The sequence below is a fragment of the Rhodotorula graminis genome (genome assembly GCF_001329695.1).
Source record: "Rhodotorula graminis WP1 unplaced genomic scaffold RHOBAscaffold_16, whole genome shotgun sequence".
NCBI lineage: Eukaryota > Fungi > Basidiomycota > Microbotryomycetes > Sporidiobolales > Sporidiobolaceae > Rhodotorula > Rhodotorula graminis.
Genome location: NW_017264943.1, coordinates 24,000 through 47,098, shown reverse-complemented (window position 1 = coordinate 47,098; position 23,099 = coordinate 24,000). Strand labels below are relative to the sequence as shown.

General features: G+C 68.9%; 10 protein-coding genes across 10 annotated transcripts; 6 read left to right on the top strand and 4 right to left on the bottom strand.

Annotated features, from left to right (window-relative positions):
* Positions 1–125: 125 nt before the first annotated feature.
* Positions 126–1,397, top strand: RHOBADRAFT_55967 (uncharacterized protein; the record flags this gene model as incomplete). Its single annotated transcript, XM_018418108.1, has 6 exons — positions 126–318; positions 418–447; positions 647–746; positions 864–988; positions 1,084–1,284; positions 1,366–1,397. 6 exons carry the CDS (start codon positions 126–128, stop codon positions 1,395–1,397), a joined length of 681 nt encoding a protein of 226 aa, XP_018268178.1.
* A 795-nt stretch (positions 1,398–2,192) lies between these two features.
* RHOBADRAFT_46968 (uncharacterized protein) lies at positions 2,193–4,480 on the top strand (the record flags this gene model as incomplete). Its single annotated transcript, XM_018414896.1, has 12 exons — positions 2,193–2,289; positions 2,354–2,417; positions 2,488–2,520; positions 2,660–2,707; positions 2,793–2,866; positions 2,937–3,063; positions 3,132–3,199; positions 3,271–3,490; positions 3,558–3,814; positions 3,895–3,964; positions 4,043–4,131; positions 4,221–4,480. 12 exons carry the CDS (start codon positions 2,193–2,195, stop codon positions 4,478–4,480), a joined length of 1,407 nt encoding a protein of 468 aa, XP_018268177.1.
* A 188-nt stretch (positions 4,481–4,668) lies between these two features.
* On the bottom strand, positions 4,669–6,439 carry RHOBADRAFT_46967 (uncharacterized protein; the record flags this gene model as incomplete). The annotated part of the gene is made up of 3 exons (XM_018414895.1): positions 4,669–5,028; positions 5,104–5,197; positions 5,292–6,439. The coding sequence occupies 3 exons, from the start codon at positions 6,437–6,439 to the stop codon at positions 4,669–4,671; spliced, it is 1,602 nt and encodes a 533-aa protein (XP_018268176.1).
* A 114-nt stretch (positions 6,440–6,553) lies between these two features.
* RHOBADRAFT_55965 (uncharacterized protein) lies at positions 6,554–7,448 on the top strand (the record flags this gene model as incomplete). Its single annotated transcript, XM_018418107.1, has 6 exons — positions 6,554–6,566; positions 6,620–6,731; positions 6,794–6,854; positions 6,932–7,122; positions 7,191–7,292; positions 7,374–7,448. 6 exons carry the CDS (start codon positions 6,554–6,556, stop codon positions 7,441–7,443), a joined length of 549 nt encoding a protein of 182 aa, XP_018268175.1. The 3' UTR covers positions 7,444–7,448.
* Positions 7,449–7,884: 436 nt separating this feature from the next.
* RHOBADRAFT_55964 (uncharacterized protein) lies at positions 7,885–15,898 on the top strand (the record flags this gene model as incomplete). The annotated part of the gene is made up of 20 exons (XM_018418106.1): positions 7,885–8,967; positions 9,055–9,200; positions 9,287–9,420; positions 9,499–9,603; positions 9,671–10,040; positions 10,109–10,213; positions 10,281–10,394; positions 10,458–10,500; positions 10,568–10,678; positions 10,752–10,994; positions 11,079–11,160; positions 11,227–11,290; positions 11,355–11,493; positions 11,567–11,950; positions 12,025–12,035; positions 12,354–12,759; positions 12,822–13,546; positions 14,457–15,036; positions 15,099–15,196; positions 15,290–15,898. 12 exons carry the CDS (start codon positions 7,885–7,887, stop codon positions 11,241–11,243), a joined length of 2,553 nt encoding a protein of 850 aa, XP_018268174.1. The 3' UTR covers positions 11,244–11,290; positions 11,355–11,493; positions 11,567–11,950; positions 12,025–12,035; positions 12,354–12,759; positions 12,822–13,546; positions 14,457–15,036; positions 15,099–15,196; positions 15,290–15,898.
* Positions 15,899–16,180: 282 nt separating this feature from the next.
* On the top strand, positions 16,181–17,389 carry RHOBADRAFT_46964 (uncharacterized protein; the record flags this gene model as incomplete). The annotated part of the gene is made up of 3 exons (XM_018414894.1): positions 16,181–16,610; positions 16,673–17,262; positions 17,324–17,389. The coding sequence occupies 3 exons, from the start codon at positions 16,181–16,183 to the stop codon at positions 17,387–17,389; spliced, it is 1,086 nt and encodes a 361-aa protein (XP_018268173.1).
* A 197-nt stretch (positions 17,390–17,586) lies between these two features.
* On the bottom strand, positions 17,587–18,989 carry RHOBADRAFT_55963 (uncharacterized protein; the record flags this gene model as incomplete). The annotated part of the gene is made up of 3 exons (XM_018418105.1): positions 17,587–17,800; positions 18,119–18,287; positions 18,444–18,989. Coding segments are annotated over 3 exons (889 nt in total), but the record flags the coding sequence as incomplete, so codon positions are not given.
* Positions 18,990–19,181: 192 nt separating this feature from the next.
* Positions 19,182–19,811, top strand: RHOBADRAFT_55962 (uncharacterized protein). Its single transcript, XM_018418104.1, has 4 exons — positions 19,182–19,334; positions 19,405–19,475; positions 19,548–19,590; positions 19,679–19,811. The coding sequence occupies exons 1-4, from the start codon at positions 19,230–19,232 to the stop codon at positions 19,721–19,723; spliced, it is 264 nt and encodes an 87-aa protein (XP_018268171.1). The 5' UTR covers positions 19,182–19,229; the 3' UTR covers positions 19,724–19,811.
* Positions 19,812–19,959: 148 nt separating this feature from the next.
* RHOBADRAFT_46961 (uncharacterized protein) lies at positions 19,960–21,202 on the bottom strand (the record flags this gene model as incomplete). The annotated part of the gene is made up of 2 exons (XM_018414893.1): positions 19,960–20,705; positions 20,773–21,202. The coding sequence occupies 2 exons, from the start codon at positions 21,200–21,202 to the stop codon at positions 19,960–19,962; spliced, it is 1,176 nt and encodes a 391-aa protein (XP_018268170.1).
* A 301-nt stretch (positions 21,203–21,503) lies between these two features.
* RHOBADRAFT_55961 (uncharacterized protein) lies at positions 21,504–22,692 on the bottom strand (the record flags this gene model as incomplete). The annotated part of the gene is made up of 2 exons (XM_018418103.1): positions 21,504–22,228; positions 22,299–22,692. The coding sequence occupies 2 exons, from the start codon at positions 22,690–22,692 to the stop codon at positions 21,504–21,506; spliced, it is 1,119 nt and encodes a 372-aa protein (XP_018268169.1).
* Between the last annotated feature and the right edge of the window lie 407 nt (positions 22,693–23,099).

The following is a 23,099-nucleotide window of genomic DNA, read 5'->3' as shown; positions in this document are numbered from 1 at the left end:
AGCGGGTGAGCCGCGCTCGCTCGCCTCCTCCGCTCGAGCGGGAGGGAGCGGCCCAGGCTCGCCTTGGCCTCGCTCTCCTCACCACACCCAGCTCCTCCTCGCACGAACCTCACCTACGACCAACGATGGCCTGCCCTCAGAAGCCAAGCCTGCCCGCCCACCTCGCCCAGGAGCCGAGCGACCTCCCGCCCAACACGCACCCTCTGCCGCGCACCGGCCAGCTCGCCGCCCTCCTCACGGGCCTGCGCAACAAGGAGACGTCCCGAGGCGCGTTCGTCTTCTACGCCGACCGCGTCAACCGGCTCCTCGTCGAGGAAGGTGCGCCCAATCTCTCTCTCTTGTCCTCGTCCCCCGCAACTCGCACCACCCAGCTCGACGACGGGCTGACCTCGTCCCGCTCCCGCCTGGTGCACGCAGGCCTCAACCACCTTCCTGTTCTCGAGAAGTGTGAGTCCACCATTCTCCCACCTCGTCTCCCTGCGACCCGAGCGCCGAGCCCTGACCCTCGCTCTCCTCCTCGCCTCATCTCCCCCACCCGCAGCCGTCACCACCCCGACAGGCGAGTCTCCTCCCCTCTTTTCCTCTCCTCTACGTCCCACTATCCCGGAGCGGCGGCTTACCCCAGTCTTAGACCCGTCGCGCGCAGGCCTCGAGTACAACGGCGTCGGGTTCGAGGGCAAGATCTGCGGCGTGTCCATCATGCGCGCCGGCGAGAGCATGGAGGCCGGTCTGCGCGAGTGCTGCCGGTGCGTCCTCGTCCTCTCGTCCTCTCTCGCTCGGCGGCGCGGCGAGTCTGTCGCGCCGGCCGAGGGTACGACGAGTCCTCAGGCCGCTGACCTCGCCTCTCTCTCTTCCTCTCGCAGTGCCGTCCGGATAGGCAAGATCCTGATCCAGCGCGACGAGGAGACGGCCCTCGCCAAGCTGTTCTACGCCAAGCTGCCCGAGGACATCGCCGACCGCTACTGCCTCCTCCTCGACCCCATGCTCGGTGCGTCGGCGCGTCCTCCTCTACTTGCCCGCCAGCTCCCTCGCCGGCGCGCATCCTCGTAGCTTCGACCCTGACGCACGTCGCACGTCCCACAGCGACCGGCGGCTCTGCGATCAAGGCGATCGAGGTCCTGATCGACCACGGCGTGCCGCAAGAGCGCATCATCTTCCTCAACCTCGTGTCGTGCCCCGAGGGCCTGCGCGCCATGTACGACGCGTACCCGCAGGTCAAGATTGTCACGGCCTGGGTCGACGAGGCGCTCAACGAGCAGAAGTACATCGTGCCCGGCCTCGGCGGTCCGTCCCTCTCCCTCTCTCACTCTTGGCCGACCGTGCCGTCGAGCGGGTCAGCTCACTCTCCTCGCCCGCCATGCACAGACTTTGGCGACCGCTACTTCACCTCGCGGTGAGCGCGCGCATCGGCCTCTCCTTCTCCCTCTCGACCGCCTCGGCCAGCAACCGCCGCGGTCGCCGCCGACCTTCCTCCCTCTCGCGCTACGCGAACGCCTCTCTCTCTCTGCGGCGCGCATCCAGCCAGGTCCTGTCGAGGCTGTACAAGACGAGCATTCTGTCATGTAGACTATTCACGAGCGCGCTTTCTCTCGTGTGCGAGGCGGAGAGCGGGAGCGAGAGCGCTCAGGCCTCCTTCACGAGCGTCGCTCGCGGCGACATCTGCCGCCTCGTCAAGTCGAGCGCGTGATCTCGACAAGTCTCGCGGCGCCACGCTGTCGGTCGCCTGGCGCAACGTACAGCTGCGCTTGGGGCCCTTCTTCGCCGGCAGCGCTCGATCGCGCGCCCCGCTCCCTTTCCTTCCCCTCCCTCGTCGCCTCGCCGAGCGCTGCCCTGCTGTCCGCGTACGAGGCGGCCGCTCGACTCGCTTGCTGCAGGTCTGCTGCAGGTGCACGCGGCACGCTGGCTTTGATCACGCGGCGAGCTGGCGGCGGACCCTTTACCGCCGCCGGAGTTGCGGATGCACTTGAAGGCGGTCTCGCCCAGACCTGCTGCACGCTTCACGTCTCATGCAGTTACGGCTGGCACACCTGCGCAGGCGATCGCTGCCCAAGCGGTACCCGCAGTGTCAGTCCCCGCCGCCGCCGGGTCCTTCGACCTCTCGCTCGCTCGCTCGCTCGCTCGCCTCTCTCCTCCGCTACGCTTCGTTGCGCACTTGCTGCACACGTCGATCCTCGCGTACTGCTACAGTCGCCATGCAGCTCCTCTCGATCCTGCTCATCCTCGTCGGCGGCGCCTCTCTCGCCGCCACGGCGCCGACATGCGGTCCGAGCACTTTCGTCGGCACGGACGGTGCGCCAGGCTCTTCCTCCCTCTCGCACTGCGAGCCACTCGAACTGACGATCTTGGACGACAGGCGCATGCGTGCCCTGCCCTTCTCCCTTAGCGACGTGCTCGAGCGCGACGCAGGCTCTTACGTGGTGCGCTCCCTCTCTCTCTTTTTCGGTCGGTTCATCTGCTACATCAACGACTCACCCTCGAGCACGACAGTGACCGCGGTCTATGGCTCACACCCGACAAGAAGTGCGTCCGTGCCAGCAAGTGCCCAGGCAAGACGTTTCCGGACCAAGCGAGTGCGTCGAGTCCTCTCTCTCGTTCGTGTACAAAGGAGCTCACACCTCCCCCTCGCTGCAGCACACGTCTGCATCCCGTGCGCTTCCAGGAATGCCGCAACGTGCTCGGACGCAAGCGCCACGGGCGCCACCTCCTGGTACGCTCGACCTTCCCAAGTTCGACTCTCGGGTGCTGGCGGCGCCGGGCCTCGCCGAATTGCGCTCACTCTCTCGTACCGACAGCATCGATGGCTGGTGCCTCTCGGCGGGTCAGTGCTTCTACAGCAAGCGTCTCCCAGCCGGCACCTACTGCCCGAGTGCGTTGAACCTCTCTCCCTGCTCCTTCCGCAGCGCCTCACGCCTGTCTCGCACGCGCGCCTGCCACAGATCGTGTTCTCCAGCTGTGCCCTGGCGGGTCTGGCGTCACCAAGTGCGACTCGGCCGGCGCGACGGTCGCCTGCAACAGCGGCGACGGCTACCACCTCCAGAGCTCGAGCAAGAGCTGCGTCTTGTGGTTCGTCCCTTCTTTCATCTCGGTCGACAGCGGTCGGCGTCGTACCTGATGCGGCGACCCCGACACAGTCACGGCTACGAGCTCTGGGACGCAGCGAGCGAGAAGTGCGTCTGCGCGAGCGGGACCTACGCAACCGGTCCGTGCACCGATCTTCGTCCTCCTCGACTCGCTCTCTTGCGGAGCCGGCTGACTCTCTGTACCTCGCAGACATCGTCGGCTGCGCACAGTGCACCGACTTTGGCGCACTCGTCAAGACCTGCACCGAGGCTGGCCCGCTCACGTGCACGGACGGCAACGTGCTGTACGACGGTCGCTGCTTCGCAAGCTGTCCGGCGGCCACTTTTGCCGACTCGCCCAGCACGTGCAAGGCGTGCGACTCGGGTGTCGCGGCGTGCTCTGGCGCGGGTCCTGGGTCCGCCACCGCATGGTCCGTCGAGACCGGCTCACTCTCGCAGAGCTTCGCCGACTCTGACCTCGCCCTTTTCCGTGCGCAGCGGGACCGACTCGAGCGGTACGCAGCTCTACTTGTACCAGGGCAACTGCGTGACGAGCAACCAGTGCCCGACTGGCGCCAACTATGTCCCGCCGGGCACGTTCGCCGACGCGACGAGCGGGACGTGCGTCGCCTGCGCCGAGCGTTTCGGCGAGGGCGCGTACACCTGCACGTCGCAGGGTGCGACAGGCTGCATCAACGCCATTGCGCACGAGGGAAGGTGCCTCGCGTCGTGCCCGGGCGGCACGTATCAAGAGGGTGCGTCGACCTCGCTCGCTTTCTCGACGTGCGCACGGTCCCTCGCGCTCGCGCTCACCCTCTCTGGCTCTCGTACGCAGGCCAGCACTGCAACTCTTGCAGTACGCTGTCGTCGGGGAGCCCCTGCAGCCTCGACATGGCGACGTCTTGGTGCGCTCACCGATTCTCCTCCTCGCGTCGAGGGCGAGTCGACCTTTAGCTGACCTCGGCATGAGCCCCGCCCGGCAGCAACTACTTGCTCGACGAGGCGACGAGCACCTGCACGTCGTCGTGCCGGCTCAACCCGAGCGGCTCGCTGCCAGCCACCTACCGCAGCGGTCCGTGCACGACGTTCCTCGCGCGCCCCGAGTCACCCCCGCCTCGTCGCCTCGCTGACCCTCGTCCTTCCTTGGTCCAACGCGCGCAGGCAGCGCCTGCAAGTCGTGCGGCCCGCTCAACGTCTATGCGTGCGACGAGGGCGGGCCGTATCAGTGCCTCGGGCCGTCGACGTACCTCCCGAGGGCCCGCCGGCCGCACAAGTGCATCACGGTCGACCAGTGCCTCGCGCTCGGGCAGGACAGGTTCATCCAACGCTACGGGCCGGGCAAGATCCTGTTCGAGTGCACCACCTGCAATGCGGGGATGGTGCCCACCAGCGATAAATACAGGTGCGTCTACGGTCCTTGAGGTCGGCGCGACTTTCACCTCTCTGTCTCTCTGTCTCTATCTCTCTTCTCTCTCTCGGGCTCTCGTCTCGCGCTGTAACCCAAGTCTCGATCGGTCGATAGTCACTGTCTCTGAGCGTGAGCGAGAGAGAGAGAGTGACACTCGAGCTCGTCGCCGTCGCTCACTCGACCGCCCGCCCCCCTCGCCATCTACGCCGCCGCCCTGAGTGCCTCGCCCTCGTCCACCCACTCGATCCTCGCGTCGCTCCCGCCCTCTCGCCCGAGCCAGAACGGCCTCAGCACAGCGGGCAGCCGTACGCGGACCGGCTTGCGTGCGTCGTCGAGCACGGCGCCGTTCTCGAGGAGGGCGACGATGAGGCGCGGGATGGCGGCTGCTGTGCCGTTGAGCGTGTGGGCGTAGGCGAGCTTGGACGGTGAGGGTGGGTGGTGGGGCGAGGAGGAGGGGGACGAGGGAGGAGAGGAGGACGAGGGAGAGGGGGACGCTGACGGCCGGTACCGGATCCCGAGGCGGCGCGACTGGTAGTCGGTGCAGTTGGATGCCGACGAGAGCTGGAGGTGCGAGAGATCGACAGTCAGTCGAGGTCTCCAAGGGAAAGAGAGAGAGAGAGAGAGAGCTGGACGCACCTCGCCCCACTTGCCGCGCCCGGGCATCCACGCCTCGATGTCGTACTTGCGGTGCGCCGAAGCGCCGAGCTCCTGTGTCGGCATGTCGAGGACCCTGCGGAAAGGAGGAGCGTCGGGGCGCAAGGTGGGTCAGTCTCGGGCGCTCGAGAGTGAGCGAGAGAGAGAGAGAGAGAGAGCGAGGGACGCACCGCAACGACAGGCCCAACCCGCTCAGGATCTCCTCCTGAATCGCGCGCAGCTCCTCGAGGAGCGCATCGCTGTCGTCCTCGGCGCACACGACGACCATCTCGACCTTGGAAAACTGGTGCACGCGGTACAGGCCGCGGCTGTCGGCGCCGCGCGCGCCGGCCTCGGCGCGGAACGCGCGCCCGAGCGCGACGTGCTTGAGCGGGAGGTCGGCGGCGCGGAACGTCTGCGCGGCCGACATGGCGACGAGCGGGACCTCGGCCGTGCCGGCGAGGCACAGGGTCGACGACGAGGACGAGGACGACGAGGGCGATGCGGCGCCGGTGTCGCCGTCCGAGAGGAAGTAGGTCTGCTGGGCGTCGCCGTCGCGAGGTCGGAAGCCGCAGCGCTCGGCGACGTCCGAGCGCACGACGTCGGGCGTCAGGGCGGGCGTAAAGCCGTGCTTGAGCGCGACCGACATGGCGTAGTTGGTGAGGGCGAGTTCGACGAGGGCGGCCTCGTTGAGGAGGAGCGGCCACGACGAGCCCGTCGTGAGCGACGACGACGCAAAGTCGGTCCACGCGAGGTTGGCCGGCGACGACAGGGCGAGGTGGTCCCGCTCGGGCTCGGTCGCGGCTGGCGACGACGGCAAGGGCGGGCCGAGCGTCTTGACGAGGCGGGCGCGGGTCTCGTCGCCGACGGGCACGTCCGGGTGCGACGTGTTGGGCAGCTGGAGCGCGAGGTGCTGGACGGCCTTGGTGAGGGCCGACAGGCGCGGCTCGAGGTCCTTGACGAGCTTCTTGACCTCGCCGGCCTCGCGGCGGCGCGCGTCCGGGTCGCCGCCCGTGGGTGCGCTCGAGACGGCGTTGCGGCGCTCTCTCGCGCGCTGGAGGTCCTTTCCGAGGCGGGCGGCGTCGAGGTGCATGGCGCGCAGGTGGTCGACCTGGTCGGCGGGGAAGGGAAAGTTGCGGTCGCGCAGGTTGCGCTTGACGGCGTCGGGTGCGTTGACGACATGGGCGAGGTCGACGACTGGGGCGGGGATGGACGACTGGCGGGCCGAGGCGGCTTTGGTCGACGCGAGGCGAGATGAGGATGAGGAGGACGGCGACCAGGCGGTGCCCGAGCAGAGCGGGCAGGGCCGCTTGAGCGAGCGCACGGTGCGTGCGAGCATCTGTGGCGAGTAGAGCGTGCTCGCTGCTCTGACCTGACGCTACAGTGAAAGCGAGAGCGAGCTCCGTCCTCCCTCTTGTCGACCAACCTCGACCTCGTCACGGCCTCGATCAGCATGTCCGAGCCAGGTGAGCACCTCGTCACTCGCGATGAGAGCTCTACTGACCCTTGCGCTCGACAGACTCGTCCAACCTGCGCGACGTCGGTGCTCTCGCCTCGTGGGCCGTCTCGTCGGCCAAGCCGGGCTACGGCGTCGAGCACATGCGCGATCCAGACACGGCCACCCTCTGGCAGTGTGTCCCTGTGCTCCCTCTCTCTTGCGGGCGCACGCACTCACTCACCGTCCCTCCCGCAGGAGCGAGGGCGCGCAGCCTCACCTCGTCAACATCCAGTTCCCCAAGAAGCAGGCCATCTCTGTGCGTGCTTCTCTCTCTCGCGGTCCAGTCTAGGCCACTCGCAACGAGCTCACACGAACGCACGCCCACCCCCGCAGCAAGTGTGGGTCTACGCCGACATCGGCCAGGACGACTCGTACACCCCCCACAAGCTCTCGATCCGCGCCGGGACCTACCACGGCGACCTGCACGAGGTGCGCTGGGTCGAGCTCGGCCAGCCCAAAGGGTGGCAGGTCGTGCGCCTCAGCGCGTCGGTCCGCCCGGGCGAGGAACCCTCGGACCTTAAGGAGTGCGTCTTGTCCCTCCTGCCCTCTCGCGAGCGCGCACTGACCCCCCCCCCCCCCTCGCGCACCGCAGCGACCCGGTGCGCGCCCACCTGCTCCAGATCGCCATCATCTCGAACCACATGAACGGCAAGGACACGCACGTGCGCGGCATCCGCGTCTTTGCCCCGAGGCCGTGCGTCCCTCCCCCTCTCTCTCTCTCTCTCTCGCGCGAGTGCCGCCGGCTCACTCTCTCTCTCTCTCGGGCGACCCGCAGACTCGACCTCGACGACGACGTCATGCCGTTCCGCACAGTCGCGTTCACGCAGCACGAGACGATCCGCTGAGCGAGCGAGCGGCCACCCGACCTCGACCTCGCGCCGCACGAGCGCCCGTCACGCCTGGGCGCCGCCCTGTCGCCTCACCACTGCGCACCAGCGACATGTCGTCGCTCTCAAGACGCACAGGACGTCGCGAGCCTGTACTCGAGCAGGGCGGCGGGCGAGCGAGAGCGAGAGACGGACCGGCGAGGAGGAGCCCACGCGCGAGGGCTGCAGGCTGTCTTGCCTTCTCTTTTGTGTAGCTGTTCGTGCATGACACGCGAGTCGTCTGGATAGCTTTCGCGAGCCTGCTCTGGGTGAGCGAGCCGCCCTCTCTCCGTCACGAGCCCGAGCCCGTCTCGCTCACGCCCCTTCCTCTCTCCCTCCTCCCCTCGTCTCGCCCAGCTCGCCCCGCCAACCAAGCTGCCCCTCCTCTCAGCCCTCCTCGACCGCCTGCGCCGCGCACCCATGCCCCCCGACCCGCCGCCCGCCGCCTCGCACGCCCCCTCCCCCTCCACCACCGCCGCCACCGCTCCTCCTCCCGCACCCGCCTCGCACCCGTCGCAGCCGCCGCACACCTGGGCCGAGCAGGCCCTCCCGCCCGCGCCTGACCCGGCCGCGCAGTTCAAGTTTGGGCCGGCCCCCCCGAGGGCGAGGGCGGCGTCGGGTGGAGCGGGAGGAGGAGGAGGCGGGCCGGGCGCAGGTGCCGCAGCGAGTGGGGCTCGCTCGGCCTTCTTCAAGGTGCCGGGGCTCGGTGGTCGGCGCGGGGTGCAGGGGGCCGCGCAGGGCCGCGCGAGGCGCGAGGCGCGCGAGGAGCTCGGGAGCGAGGACGACGACGACGACGCCGACGACGACGCCATCGTCCTCGCGCAGCGCTCGCCGACCAAGGCGAGCAGCTCGGCCACGTCCCTGCCGACGCCGCCGACGACGACGACGACGCGCGACCACCTCCCGCCCTCGCTCGCCGCCATGCGCCTCCCCGTCCAGCCCGGCGCGCCGCACAGGTCGAGCGTGTCGGCCACGATCGAGGCGCCTGACCCGGGGCCCCCTACCACGACCACGACCTCGGCGTCGAGCCGCTTCGGCAGCAGCGGCGGCGGGCCCCAGCAGCACGGCACGTCGTCGGCGTCGACGAGGCCGCCGGCGCGCGCGCACGACCCGCCGCCGCACCTCGCGCTCCAGCGCCCGCCCGTCCCGGCGCCAGCCCCGGCTCCGGCTCCGGCGCCGAGCAAGAAGCGCGCGCACCCGCACCCGCAGCCGCACTCGCCGGCGCCGCGCGCGCAGCAGCAGCCGGCGGCGGCGGCGGCGGGCGCATCGTCGTCGTCGGGCTCGGGCCGGGCGCTCGTGCTCGCCGGCGCTGGCGGGAGCCGCTCGGCGTCGGCGTCGGCGGCGGCGGGCAAGGCGGGCGAGACGGCGGGCGCGGCGGGCCCGGCCGCCGCCGCCGCCGACGAGGGCCACGAGCTCAAGCGGCGCAGGACGGGCGAGACCAAGTCGCGCACCAAGTCGGCCATGCTCACCCTCATCGACCTCGACGACAAGGTCGTCCAGAAGGTGCGCCCACACCTCTCTCTCTCTCTCTCTCTCTCTTCCGGTCCCTTGGTCTCGAGGAGCGCGCACTGACCTCCCACGACCTCGCAGGACGCCGAGCTCGCCGTCGCGCGCGCCGAGCTCGCGAGCCTGCGCGACGGCCTCGCGCGCCGCGACGCCGAGCTCGCCCAGGTCGTCGAGGCCAAGCGCGCGCTCAAGGAGGACTTTGCCGCCCGCATCAGGGAGGCGCTCGAGAGGTGCGTCGCGCCGGTCCCTTTCCTTCCTCCCTGCCCCTCGCGACCTTCTCAAACCGACTCGACGATCGGTTTCTCTTTGTTTGCAGCGCGGCCGAGGCGCAGAAGGAGCTCGAGGACGTCAAGGACGGCATGCACGAGTCGTTCGTCGAGCTCAAAGAGTCGCTCGGCTCGGTCGTGTCGGCGGTCGAGATGCGCGAGGAGCTCAAGGACGTCAAGGAGGGTGCGTCTGCCTCCTTCCTCTCCTCTCGTCCCTCGTCCTCGTCCTCGTCGTGTACTGACGTGCCTCGTCGTCTCGCAGCCGTGAGCGCGCACTGCCTCGACGAGAAGAACGAGCTGTGGCTCGAGCGCGTCGAGGAGACCAAGCTCGCCGTCCTCAAGGAGCTCCAGGCCGAGCTGTCGAACCGTGCGTCCCTCTTTCCCCTCTCTCGAGACGGTTCAGAAGGCACGCACTGACAGCGCTGCCCCGACAGGCGGCGACGTCATCAAGCTCCTGCGCGACGACCTCGAGGTCAAGGCTGGGTCGCTCGCCGAGGCGCGCTCGCGCGTCCAGCAGCTCGAGACGACGCTCGACGACGCGCAGCGCGCGTCGACCGCGCGCGAGACGGCCGCCACGAAGCGCGAGGCGCACGTGCTCGCGCTCCTCGAGGCGGCGCGGGTCGACCGCGCGCGGCACCGCGACGAGCTCGACAGGCTGCTCGTCGGCGCGGCGGACAAGCAGGAGGCGCTCACGGCCAAGGTTGGCGAGGGGCTCGAGAGGGAGAAGAAGCTGAGGGACGAGTGGATCAGGGCCAAGGAGGAGGTGGGCCGGCGCGACGAGGAGGTCAAGCGCGTGGCGAAGCGGTGCGTCCCTTCTCCTCCTTCCTCTCTCCTCGAGGCACCTTCTGACGCTCACCTCGTCGTGTACGCAGCGTCAACGAGCTCGAGAAGAAGCACGCCGACGACGCTCACGCCCTCGAGCAGCTCAGCGCCGACCTCTCGACCGCCCGCGACGAGCTCAACGCCGAGATCCAGCAGTGCGTCCCTCTCTCCCTCGAGCGCGCTCTCTCCCCTCGTTCACCCTAATCCTATGGCACCCTGCAGGTCGGCCGACCGGCTCAAGAAGGCGCACGACGACGTCGAGCGCGAGAGGGCCGAGCACGTCAAGCGCGTCGACGAGGTCAAGGCGCCGCTCAACGCCGAGCTCGTCAAGACGCAGTGCGTCCTCGCCTCTCTCCCTCGAATCTATGTCGTACGGCCCTGACACGCCTGAATTTGCAGGTCTGCGCTCGCCGAGGCCGTCAGCGCTCGCGAGAAGGTCGAGGTGCGCCCCCCCTTTCCCTCTTGGCGCCGGCCGGCCGGCCATTGACCTGACCTTCATCGCCTCGCAGCGCAAGCTTCGCGAGCAGGTCGAGGAGGTGTCGTCCGTCAAGTCGCAGGCCGAGCATCTCGAGCGCGAGAAGGAGGTCGCCGTCGCCAGCAAGCGCGAGGCCGAGGACTCGGTGCGTCCGCCTTTCCCCTTCCTCGGCCCGTCCGCGCACGTGCTCGCCGCCTGACACGGTCGACTTTTCACAGCTGCGCGCCCTGTCCGACAGCCACGACCGCCTCGAGTCGGACCACGCCGCCTCGCTCGAGCTCGTCGACCAGCTCGAGCACGAGGTCGCCGCCCTGCGCGAGAGCGAGGCGCAGGCCGAGGCGAGCTTTGCCGCGCGCGAGAAGGAGCTCGTCGAGGGCGCGGCCAAGGAGAAGCAGCAGGCGGCGGCGGCGGCGCTGCAGCAGGGGAGGGAGCTCAGCCAGACCGAGCTGATCAACAAGGGCGTGCGTCGCCTCGCCTCTCTCTCTCTCCCTCTTGCGGCCCGTTCCCGTTCCCCATACGGTACTGACGAGCCGAATGTGCCGCAGAACGAGCTCAAGCGCACGCACAACAAGCTCGAGGAGCTCACCAAGAAGCACAACCGCGCCCTGACGAGCTCGCCGTCGCCAAGTGTGTCTCGCTCGTTCTCCCAGTTTCCAAGTCTGTCCCAGGGACTCACGGCTGTCGTGCGTGCAGGTCGAGGCCCGTCCTGAACGCGCACATCGCCTCGTCGTCGACGAATGGCGACCCCTCTCCTCCCGTGCGTCCTCGGTCCCCTTCTCTCCCTCCTCTCGAGCCTGCCGCTCACGCCCGTGCACCCGCAGGGCGCCAACACGACGACCGCCGAGAACGGCGCCCGCATCACGACCGCCGCGACGTCGTCGCCCCTCTCTGCGCTCGGCTCGGACGGCTCGCCGGGCGCGACGTCGACCAAGCCCAAGAAGAAGCCCAAGGCGGTCACCTGTGCGTCGCCATCTTCCTCTCTTTCTTCCTTCCTCTGCTTCGAGCGCAGCGACCGACGATCCCTGTCATCCAGTCGTCACCCCTGCCGCTCGCTCCGCCCCGACCGTCCCCGTCAAGCCCAAGCGCCGCACGTCGGGCACCACCACCACCGCAGCCAGCGCCGTGCCCGCCAAGCCGCACAAGTCGCTCGTCACCGCCGCCGCCACGTCGACCAAGCGCTCGCGCGCGCCGCCCCTGTTCGACGACCACGCCGACCCGGACGAGACGCTCGTGCACGACGTCGACGAGGCCGAGACGATGGACCAGGACGACGAGGCGGCGGCGGGCGAGGAGAGTCTCGAGACGATGCTCGTGCAGGACGACGGCGAGGGCGGTGGGCGGAGCGGTGCTGAGGAGGACGACGACGACATCGTCGACTTCAACACGCCCATGGCCGCCCGCCGGCCAGAAGCCCAAGGTGCGCCCCTCGCTCTCTCTCTTTCTCCTCAAGTGCGAGCCCTCTCACTGACTCGCTTGCGACCACGCCCGCAGCTGCGCCAGACGTACGCGAGCAAGAAGAGGCGCTGAGCGGGCGGGAGGAGGGAGGAGGCTCGTGCGAGGGGAGAAGAGGACGCTTTGTATCGGTCTCGCTTGCGCGCAATGCACCGCTTTATCTCTACTGGTGCTCTCTGTGCGACTGCGGATGCGAGAGAGCGGCCAGGGACTCGAGAAAGGTGAGACGATTTGAGCGCACGCGCCTTCTCGAGCTCGCCGGGGTCCGTCTCTCGCTCCTCTCGCTCTTTCTCCTCCCATCTCGCGCTCGCTGCCCCGCCGAGCAGACTCCACAGCGCACAATGAGCAGCACACACACCCCTCAGCAGCCCTGCCCCTTCGACCGCCTCCCCAACGAGCTCCTCGCCAAAATCCTCCACCACCTCGACGCCGCCGTCACGCAGACCGAGCCGCGGCAGCGACGGCAGCGCCGAGTGACCTTCCTGAACGTCGCACTCTTGTCGAGGCGCTTCAAGGCGCTCGCCGCCAACTTCCAGTATCGCTACCTCGCGGTGTCGGCGAGCAGCGAGCTGGCCACCCTGCAGCGCGTCGGCAGGGACGGCCTGTCTGTCCCGGCGCGGGCGTGCCGCGTGTTTCGACTGAGCGATGGGGACGAGCGTCAAGGCCGCTGTGTGCTGCGTGTGGATCACTGGGCGAGCCGGCTGCCGGCGGTCGAGGAGATGTCGCTTTGGGGCATCTCGTACGGATGCTTGTCGCAGGCTGCGGCGTTCACCAGTCCGTCTACCTTTATCTCGCCTGGATGTGAAGCGTAAGCCTGACAGGTACCCTGTGCGCAGACCTGCGTCGCCTCGAGCTGCACCGGTGCACCTTCGGCTCGTGGTCGACAATCTCGACAGCGTCCTTCTCTCGCCTCTCCACCCTCGAGCTGCACAATGTCACCTTCCGCTACGCCCTCTCGATCGATGGGACCACGATGTGCACGACGTTCCCGAGCCTCCGGCAGGTCGCCGTCCAGTCGTGCGAGCTTCAAGACCTTCGCCGCCGGCCTCTCCTGCCCGTCGCGTTCGTCGCCCAGCTCGACGCACTCGGCGTCGACCTGGGGGAGATTCATCTTCCGACAAGCGGCATCCTGCCCCTCGACGACCTCGACACCCGCCACGCCGTTCTTTGGCGCTGCGACGTCGCCATCTCGGACTCGACGACCGTCTTGGACCTGTGCGTCACGCGCAACGTCGTCCACGTCTTCATCAAGCTCGACTCGGGTGCCGAGACCAACCTCGAGTCGCAATCAACCCGCGGCCACGACCGGTTTCGCCTCTTCATCCAGCTCTACAACCTCGTCGACCACCTGCCGCATTTGCGCCTCCTCCTCGTGCCGCCCTCCCTGTGGAACCACGTCGAGCGTCTCCATCCGTACATCATGCAGTGCCTGGGCAACTTCAAGAACGTGTGCCAGCGTCGCGGTATCGCCGTCAGGACGTACGACGCCGCGCGCCCGCTCGACGGGCTCGTCGTGCCCGAGTTTTCGAGTGGCGGCGCGAGCAGGCGCAGGCGGCGAGCGGTACGGCGCAGGGCTGAGAGAGGACGGGCGAGCAGGGGAATCGAGCGGAGGAGCGTGTAACGCAGGCTTGTTTGTGCCCGACGAGCCTTGTCCGAGAGAGCGAGAGCGAGAGCAACGTCGAGGGCAGCGCCTCTCTGGCTCGAGAGCTGAGCGGCGAGCGGGAGCGCGTCTCGACGGCGTCAACGAGAGGACTCGAGGTGAGGCTCGAGAGCGTCGAGAGCGTCGAGAGCGTCGGGGTCGAGCGAGAGAAAGGCGGCGAGAGGAGGGTCCGAGCGGCAGCGGTGAAGCTCGAGCGCGTCTGGCTGAGCGAGTCGAGCCGAGCGCTCGGGCTGCGCGACGTGCAGGGCCCGCCAGAAGGGGAGCGCGACTCTGCAGGTCGGGCAAACAGTCAGTCTCTCGAGTTGGCGAGGGAAGGAAGAGGGAATGAGAGGGAGAAAGGGAGGGACGGACCAGGGTCTGGATCATCGCCTCGCTTTGGACGGTGTTGGCGGGCACGCGGGCCGTAGGAGAGTGCGATAGGATCGCGAAGAGGAAGTGGAAGTGGAGGACGTTGCCGAGGGAGGGGGTTGGGGAGCCGACGAGCTGGGGAGGGCGGACGAATTCGCGCGCAGCGGTCTCGCAGAGGTGCTCGCTTGTCGTCTGCGTCTGGCCTAGGCGACTCGGCGCGAGACCGGCGCTCGAACCAGCTCGCCGTGCGGGTCGGCGGGGCGAGGATGGAGAACACGCGCTTGACGGGCCTCGTTCGGGTCGAGGGTGTGTGCAGGGGTGCTTGAAGTCAGTCCAGCTAGAGAACAGCCCAGCAGGTGGGCAGCGAGGAGCTCGAGGACGAGCAGAAACCTCATCGCCTGGGCCGTCGACGTGGGCTCTCTTGTTCGTCGAACACCGCGTGCCGCTCCTTGCGGGCTTGCAGAGCCAGCGCAGAGCTCTGCATCAGCTCTACCGACCGTCAACGCCGGTCATGGGCCCGTCCTCGCAGCCGTCGGCGCTGTCGCCTCCCCCTGCCGCCGACCCGGCCCCGACCTCGTCGTCACTCGTCTCAATAGGCCCGCTAGGCAGCAGCGGCGAGCCCGAGAGCGCAAAGCACATCCTCGAGCCGTGCCACATCGACCGCCTCCCGACCGAGGTCCTCGTCAGCATCCTGTCGCACCTCCCACCGCCGACCATCCGTCTCACCAACCCGCCTCGCGTCGACAACGCCCCCCTCACCATCAGCCTCGTCTCGAGGCGGTTCCACGCTGTCGGCCGCGACTACCTGTGGCGAGGGTGCGCCGTCGTCGCCGAGGTCACCTCAACGAGCCACGCTCGCGCCGCCGCCGTGCTCCGCAACGTGCCGTGCCTCACGCACGACTGCCGCGAGCTCGAGCTGTTGCTCGATACCGACCACGACGCCGACTGGACCGGTTCGTGGGCGACATTGTTTCCCAGCATCCAGCGCTTGACCCTGGAAGACGTTCCCCGGTTCGACCTCGCCGAGGCGGCCCAGTTTCGAGGTGCGCCTCGCTCTCTCTCATGCTTGTCGCCATAGAGACCGGTACTGACACTTCATTGTCAGGATTGCGCCACCTGTCGATCAGCAACGTCATGGTCGTTCTCAAGACCGACATCGTCTTTCCTCGGCTCGAGTCGTTGCATCTCGACATGGACCTCCTGGTGCCTCGCCAGCCCTTCTTCAACAAGAGATCATTTCCTGCCCTACGTCGTATCCTCGTCGCGCACAGCAACATCGAGCCCCTCATCGCGCAGAACGAGGTCGTCTTCCCGATCGACTTTCTCGCCCAGCTCGACTACGTCGAGGTCGCCGGATACGGCGATGATACCGCCTACTACGCCCGGCTCTTGCCTGTCGAGCAGCTCGTGTGCCGGACGCCAATCCTGTGGCGCCTCGACCTGATTGTGGACCGTGCGCGCGGCGCGGGCTTTCTCGCATTGGCGAGGTCGTCCTTCCTGCACGCCCACTTTCTCATCCTCGACCCGATCCGCACGTACTTCGACAAGACGGACAAGCTGGCCTGGACCGAGCGAGTGCTCGTCGAGATGCGCATTGTCCTCGCGCCGCCCTCGCACCCGCACCTGCGCCTCGTCCTCGTCCCCGCCTACCTGTGGCACCCGTCGCCGCACAACACGACGGCCGCCAACGAGGCGGCGAGGCGCGCCGTCGAGGACGTCTGCGCACGGCGCGGCGTCGTGCTGAGGACGTACGCGGCGCGGCGGACCGAAAACGCCGGCGCCGTGCCCGAGTTTTTGGCGTTCCTGCGCGAGGAGGCGGCGAGGGGCGAGGAGCGGTCGTAGAGGCGGACGAGGGGCTCGGTGGGAGGGTCATGAGCGAGGTGGAATGCAGCTTGTGCGGCAGTCGATGTCGAGCGTGGGCTGCGAGAGCTCGAGAGCGGGAGAGGAAAGTCGACGCTCGAGCCTCGTCTTTGGCCTCGCTGTCGCCTCTCGTCTCGAGGCTCGCGCAGCTTCTCTCTAGCTGCTCGCGCTCTCGCCGTACCTTGCTCGTCGCTTCCAAGCTCTCGAGCCCGAGTGAATGCCGCTCGCGCCTCGTCGCCGGGCCGGCTGGCCCGCTCATTCACCTTTTCTCCTCGTCCCTCGCTCTCGCTCTCACCTCAGCTCGTCGTCTCGACTCGACAGCGCGCCATGAGCAGCACACACGACCCTCAGCAGCCGTCGCCGTTCGACCGCCTCCCCGACGAGCTCCTCGTCAAGATCCTCCGCCACCTCCCTCAGCACGAGCTCTCGGCGCACAGTCACATCGAGGGCGAGCATGGCTCCATGGGCGAGGTCCGCCTCGTCTCGCGACGCTTCAACGCAGTCGGCCGTGACCTGGCCTGGCGCGGCTTCAAGCTCTCTGCCGCACCGAGCAAGCGCGACTTGGCTCGTGCACTCGAGGTGCTTGGCTTCCTGCCGGCAGGCCAGCCGGTGAGCTGTTCGGAGTTGGAGCTTACGGGCACGCCGCGTGAGGGCGGGCTGGCCCTTGCGCGGTGGGCGGCCGAGTTCCCGGACGTCGAGGGCCTCAGCGTGCAGAGCTGCGGCATCCACGACCTCGAGAACGCGACCAGCTTCAGCAGTGCGTCCACTCCTCTCTCGAGCTCAGGACGTAGCCGATCCTGACGCTGCATCCCCCTGCAGAGCTGCGCTTCCTCTCTCTCGGCGACATGGACCTCAACCTCCCGCCGTCGGCCTTCTTCCCCGGCGTCGAGTCGATGGACTTGTACTGCGCAACTTTCGGTTGGCCGCTCCGGCCTATCACGACATCTGCGTTCCCGGCGCTGCGGCGCCTCGGCGTCGACTTCTGCCGCGTCCAGGGTGCCGACTCGGACGTCCTGCCGCCCAACTTGGTCGCCCAGCTCGAGTACATCCAGCTCGAGGACTTGTCGCGTGATGGGCCCGCATGGTATCGTCCTCTCGGTGTCGAGATCGCCCGGCAGGAGGTGCGCATCCTCTGGACCGTGTCTCTGGTCGAGAGGGTGTCGTTCAACCGCATCGTCGTCAAGTCCGGGCCCATGCCGTCCGCCGCCGTCGGGCGCTACCTTCGCCTCGAGCCGCCAGACATGGTCGCACCGTCTTCTTCGACCGCACTCGACGCCGCCCTCGGCCTCATCGCCAAGCACGCCCACCTGCGCGCCGTCTTCCTCCCGTCGTCCATGTGGCAGCGGGCGCCGTCGGCCGACCCGGACGAGGCCGCGAGCCGTCAGGCCATCATCGACCACTGCGCGAGCGTCGGCGTCGACCTGAGGACGTACAACTCGTCGCGCTGGTCGCGCAACCATGCCCCCCGAGTTCTCGATGTACCTGCGCGAGGAGGCGGCGAGGGCGCAGTCGGCGGCGGTCAGGGCGAGGGACTGAGCGAGGACGGGGTCGAGGAGCTGTCGAGACTCTCTGGGCAACTCGAGGACTGCTTGCGACAGCTCTCGGTCACTGTGCGGGCGAGCGAGAGTCGAAAGTGCAACTTGAGAAGGTCGAGCACGAGCGAGCCAGCGCTCAGGCCTCGTCATTGCTCAGCACCGGTTCTCTCTTTCTCTCGCTCGCAAAGACCTGATGATGATGATGAAAGAGAGACCTGCTCGTTGCCGCTGCGCAGCTCTACAGGAGCCTCGGCGACGCGCCCGATTCCTCCAGGTTCACCGTATCCCGCCCACCTCGTCTCGCCGTCCTCGCCGCCACCGTTGCACCCACGTCATCCTTAAGGGGCTCGTCGGGCGGCCGGGTCCTCGACGATCCAGTCGGCGCACTTGCGGGCGAGCGAGATGGTGCGGGCTGCGAGACAGGAGAGAGAGTCAGCGACTCGACCGTAGCCGCACAGCTGCGCCCGGCGACACCGAGTCGCTCGAGCACAGCAAGGTCGGGAGGGATAGACGCCGACTCACCTGAGTCGAGAATCGAGCGCGGGCAGCGGCCCTGGCAGCAGCTCTGCCTCCTCGCGCGCCCCTCCTCGCCTCGCCCGCTCGAGCACCTCGCCCACCTCGCCGACCGCCTCGCCTCCTTGGTGACCCATCCACATCCTGGCCCGGCCGCTCGGTCCCTCCCCTCCTGCCTGCGAGCCCTCGAGCGCCGCCGCGCCGCCACCTCGCGCACGCGCTCGAGGACCTCGCGCGCCGTCGCGAGCGGGGCCGACGACGCTCTCCTTGCGGCCGCCGACGAGCGCGGCGGGTCGTGGCCTGGGCGCCGGGGCCCGCTCGGTGCCGTCTTGAGGCGGCGAGGAGGCGAGGGCGGGCGAGCGAGGGGGCGAGAGGTCGAGAGGTACCTGCGAGAGGGGGAAGAGTCAGTTGACGGGTAGTGGGAAGGAGACGGCGAGGAAAGGGGCGCACCTCGCTCAGTACTCGTCCTCGGACAGCGCCGCACCCTCGCCCTCGCCCTCCGACGACGCCGCCGACGACGACGAGCGCTTCCTCGTGCGCACGTTGTCCGGCATGGGCGCGACGTAGTAGGCGCCCTCGGTGCGGCTCGCGAGCTTGAGGAGCGCCTGGCCTCGCGCGTCGGGCCGCGACTCGCCGGCGGTGCCCTGCTCGACCGCCGCGGTGGACGAAGAGGAGGACCAGTCGACCGGTCGCGGCTGAGCGCGCACCCTCGCGTCGACCATCTCGCCCGGTCGGAGCCCGAGCGCGTTCGTGTCGACGTCGCGCACGGCCTGGACGATGGCGACGAGGTCGTCGAGGTCAGCGAGGGCGGCCCAGCCGTGGTCGTCGTCCGGCGCGGGCGGCTCGAGGGCGGCGAGGCGGTGCAGCTTGACGAGGGTCGCGCGGTCGAGCGAGGGAGACTGGCCGGGAGCGGGCAGGTAGTCGGAGAGGGAGTAAGGGGACGAGAGCGGGATGCACAGGTCGTCGGTCGGGACGGGCGCGGGGCGAGGGCCGAGAGGTCGAGGAGAGGGGGGAGCGGCCGTGGCCGAGTGGGTGGCGCGGGTGCTGAGGAGGGCCCAGAGACGGACGATGCGGGCTGTGCGGAGCATGTGCGTGCTCGGCGAGTCTCGCGCTGGAGGCAGACAGGCGGGCTGAGCGAGAGAGAGAGGGTCCACCGACGTCGTCGCTCCTCGTCTCGCTCCACTCGCACCCGGCGTCTCTGCGGGCCAGACGCGCACCTCCAGTACAGCACCGCACAGCAGCACTCTCCGCCACCCGCCGAATCGAACCGCCTCAGCACCCCCCTCTCTCCTCGCGCACCTCCCCACTCCCTCATCTCGCCCTCGTCAATGTCGCGCCCCGTCGTCGGCACCGGCCTCGCGAGCTGCTGCGCCGTCCTGAGCGTGTTCGGCGCCTGTATCCTCGGCACCCTCGGCTTCTTCTTCGAGGCCAATGTGAGCCCGCTCCCCCTCCTCCCTCTGACGACGACCGACGACGGAGACTGATGAGCCCTTCCTGCGACAGGTCGAGGTCCTCATGGGCAACAAGGAGTCGCCAAGGGACGGTCACGCCGTTGCCCTCAACTGCTGGTTCGCGTGCGTCCACCTCTCTCCTCCCTCCCCCCTCTCGCATCGAGCCCGCACTGACACGGCTCCACCCGCACACAGCTCCCTGGTCTACATCGCCTTTGTCGTCTTTTGCACCTGCCAAGTGCGGTCACCTCTCTCTCTCTCTCTCCACCCTCGTCGCCCGCACGCCGAGGCAAAGACCTGACACGCTCCCACTCGCCCTCGCGCAGGTCGGCGTCAACCGGCGGTACGCTCGCGGCTCGGTGCGACTCTGAGGAGGACGAGGCGGACCGAGGCGGGAGCGCCCGCAGAGCCTCTCGTGCACCCGCTGTTCATGTTGTAACCCATGCCGTGCTCGCACTCGTCTCGCGCGAGAGGCTCGAACTCGTCGCTCTGCCTCTCGCTCCCCGCTCGCCCTCAACGCTCAGCTGCTCTCAAGCACTCTCGAGCCTCTCTCTCGCTCTCGCCGGCGACGCACAGCACACCCTCAAGCGTTCCCTTGCTCGCCATGCTACATCCTCCCAACCTCCTCCTGCTCCTTCTCCTCGCGCCAGAACTGCACCGCCTCCCTCGGCACGAACCCCTCGCGCTCCCGCTGCGGATCGTACGGCCTCAGGGCGAGCCCGCGCGCGGCGCACTCGGCGACGAGCGGCGCCAGCTCTGAGCCCGGCCCGTCGCCGGCGCCGTGCTCGAGCTGCCACAGCGAGAGGGGGACGAGGGCGAGGCGGAGGTACGGGTGTGCGGCGACGAGGGCGCGCAGGGACGCGACGGGGTCGAACTCGGCGTCGTCCTCCTCGAACGTCGAGAGGCGCGGCAGGGTCACGCACAGGAAGGCGAGGTGGACGCCCGGCGGCGGCCGACGTGCGGCGGGACGAGTCGTCGCCCGGCCCGGTGCAAGCGCGGCGTGCCACAGGACGGGCGCGTCGGGCGTGAGCGCCTCGAGGGGGAGGACGTCGGCGCACAGGCTCGACGCGTGCGAGAGCTCGAGGTGGACCTGGTCGAGCTGCTCGACGAGGCTCGGCGAGAAGACGGGCGCGTCGCCGTCGTCGCCGCTCCGAGAGGGACGCTCGACGTAGATGAAGCCGAGGCGGAGCTGGCGCAGAGAGGGGAGGGTCGAGGTGTCAAAGAAGGAGGAGGACTGGAAGGGGACGAGGCGGATCAACACGTCGGCGAGGCTCATGCGCGCGAGGTGGGCGAACGTGACGTGGGTCGGCGAGGGACGGAGCTCGGAGTAGTCGACGGCGAGACTGCGCTGTTCTGCGGGCGTTCGGGTCAGTTTCATCCGGCGAGGATGGAGAGAACGAAAGAGAGCGAGACGACGCACTGCGAAAGCGCGCGACGACGTCGAGCGACATGGGCATCGTCTGGTACAGCTCGACGTCCTCGACGTCGGGCAAGAGCCGTTCCCCCTCGGCGACACACGGCAGCAAGAAGGCCCAGTCGAACGACTCGAGCCGCAACTTGCGGCACCCGAGCGCCCGCTCGCGGTACGCCCGCAGCTGCGCCACGACCCTGCTCGTCTCGCCGCGCGCGCCCGGCCCAATGTCCATCTCGAGGCGGTCCCACAGGATCGGCGCGCAGACGGCGCCGAGGCGCTTCGAGGTGCGCTGCACGGCGAAGAGCGGGTTGCGCTGCGAAGGGGCTGAGCCGTTGCCGAGCGAGATGTGCGGCGGCGGGAGGTGCGCGAGGATGGCGAGGATGAGCTCCGAGGGGAGGGTGTCGAGGCCGGGCGGGAGCTGACAGGTCTGCTGCATGGCGAGCGAGAGAGGACGGGGGAGGTTGGCTGAGGAGGAGAGGGGGGAGTGGGTCGCAGGACGGGCCGTCAGGCTGGAGCCGCGAGGGCAGAGCTGCAGAAGGAACAAAGCGACTCACCCGGGTCAAGCGAAAGAAGAGAGCTCGACGAGTGAGCGAGCGAGAGCGAGAGAGGGAACAAGGACGAACTCTCGAGGTCAAAGAGCCGTTATCCGACAGCGGACGCTCGCTCTCCTCTCTCGCGAGAGCTCTCACGCGAGCAACAGAGAAGCAGAAGGAGCACGTTGCACTCGCTCGTGCGCGCTACTCGACGCCCGACCGTCTCGCCTCGCCGTCGCCGCCGACCCTCGGCGCCCGCTCGAGCCGCGCCCGCTCGTACGTCTCGAGCACGATCCCGCGCCGCTCGCACAGCTGCGAGATGTGGTCTTTGATCCAGGCGGTTCGGGAGCTGGACGCGCTCGCCGGCGCCGAGCGCCACAGCACGGCGGGCATGGCGACGGCCCGAGCGCTCGCCGTTCCCTCGAGGACCTCGGCGACGTCGCGCAGGAGCCGACGGCGGTGCTTGGTCTTGTCGAGCTTCTCGTCATGCCGTACCGTGACGACGAGGTGCTCGACAGGCAGAACGTCGTGCCGGAAGGGGAGCGTCGTCGAAGGGCTCGAGCTCCCGACGTCGACGCGCCAGGCGACGCGAGGCCCGGTCGACCGGTCGAACGACGGGACGTGCGCCGTCGTGATGAGCTCGTGGTCGACGGCGTCGAGGAGGAGCTCGTCGAGCTGGGCGAGGAGGTCGGGCGAGAGGTACGGGATGTGCGGCGAGGGCGAGTTTAGGGGGTGCTCCTCGTGAGGGGTGCAGGTGAGGAGGGCGAGGTGGCGGAGCGCGGGGAAGTGCGTCGTGTCGAGGAGGTTACGGCCGAGTGGGTGGTAAAGATCGAGCCGAACTCGGCGAAAGCTGAGCGTCGTGAGATGGGAGAACGAGGACGACGCGTTGAGAATGGGTTGGACGTGCTCGAGGAGGAGGGTGCGGAGGTCTGTCAGGGGGGCTTCGTCAGTGATTTGGGCTCAGTCGGGCCGTGCGAGCGAGACGAAGACAAGACGCACTGCTGCAGAGGACGAGAAAATTGAGGTACTCCGTGACGCGACCGTCGAGCTTCACTTCCTCGGCGTGCGGATACAGCTCGTACAGTTCGTATAGCGGGCTGAACGCGTGTAGCCTCACCGAGCTGACCCACAAGGTCTTAACGAGAGCGCCGTGGTCGCGTCGCTGCCCGGTCCCGCCGCCGTCAAGCTCGACCTGCCGGTACAAGAGCGGATGGACGACGGCGTGCCACAAGCGCGAGACGCGCGACGCTGCGACGAGTGTCGCGAGCCGCACGTCCCTCTCGGCCGGCGAGAGCAGGCCGAACGGCTCGTCGACCTTGGCGAGAATGGCGTCGAGGAGCTCGACGGGGAGCCGGCTGATGGGCGACGCCGGTGCAGCTTCGTCGGCGCTCATGCTGAGGTGCGAGAGAAGCGGAAGCAAGAGCGAGCGGCGCCCGAAGCGGGAGACAAAGGGCGGGTCCGAGAGGTGCGGACGTACGAGCGCGTGCGGCTCGAGCGAGAGTCTCGGGCTGCTGTTCGCGCTGGCCTCGCCGACTCGCCGCCAAGCTGGCGCTTGCTGGCGACAGCGGCCTCGCTTCATGCGTCGACCGTGGGGGGCCTCGGGGTAGAGACGAGCGGGGCACAGAAGCTGACGTCGGGGGCGAGCGGCCGAACGGGCGCAGCACGGCCTGTGGGCATGGGTGCAGGGACGAGCGGTGTGCGAGCCCTGTGCACGCGCTCGTGGACGAACGAGAAGGAGCTGGCCGTCCGGTTCGCGCCGAGGAGAGCCGGTCTCTCGCCTCGCCGCGTCGCCCTCTCCTC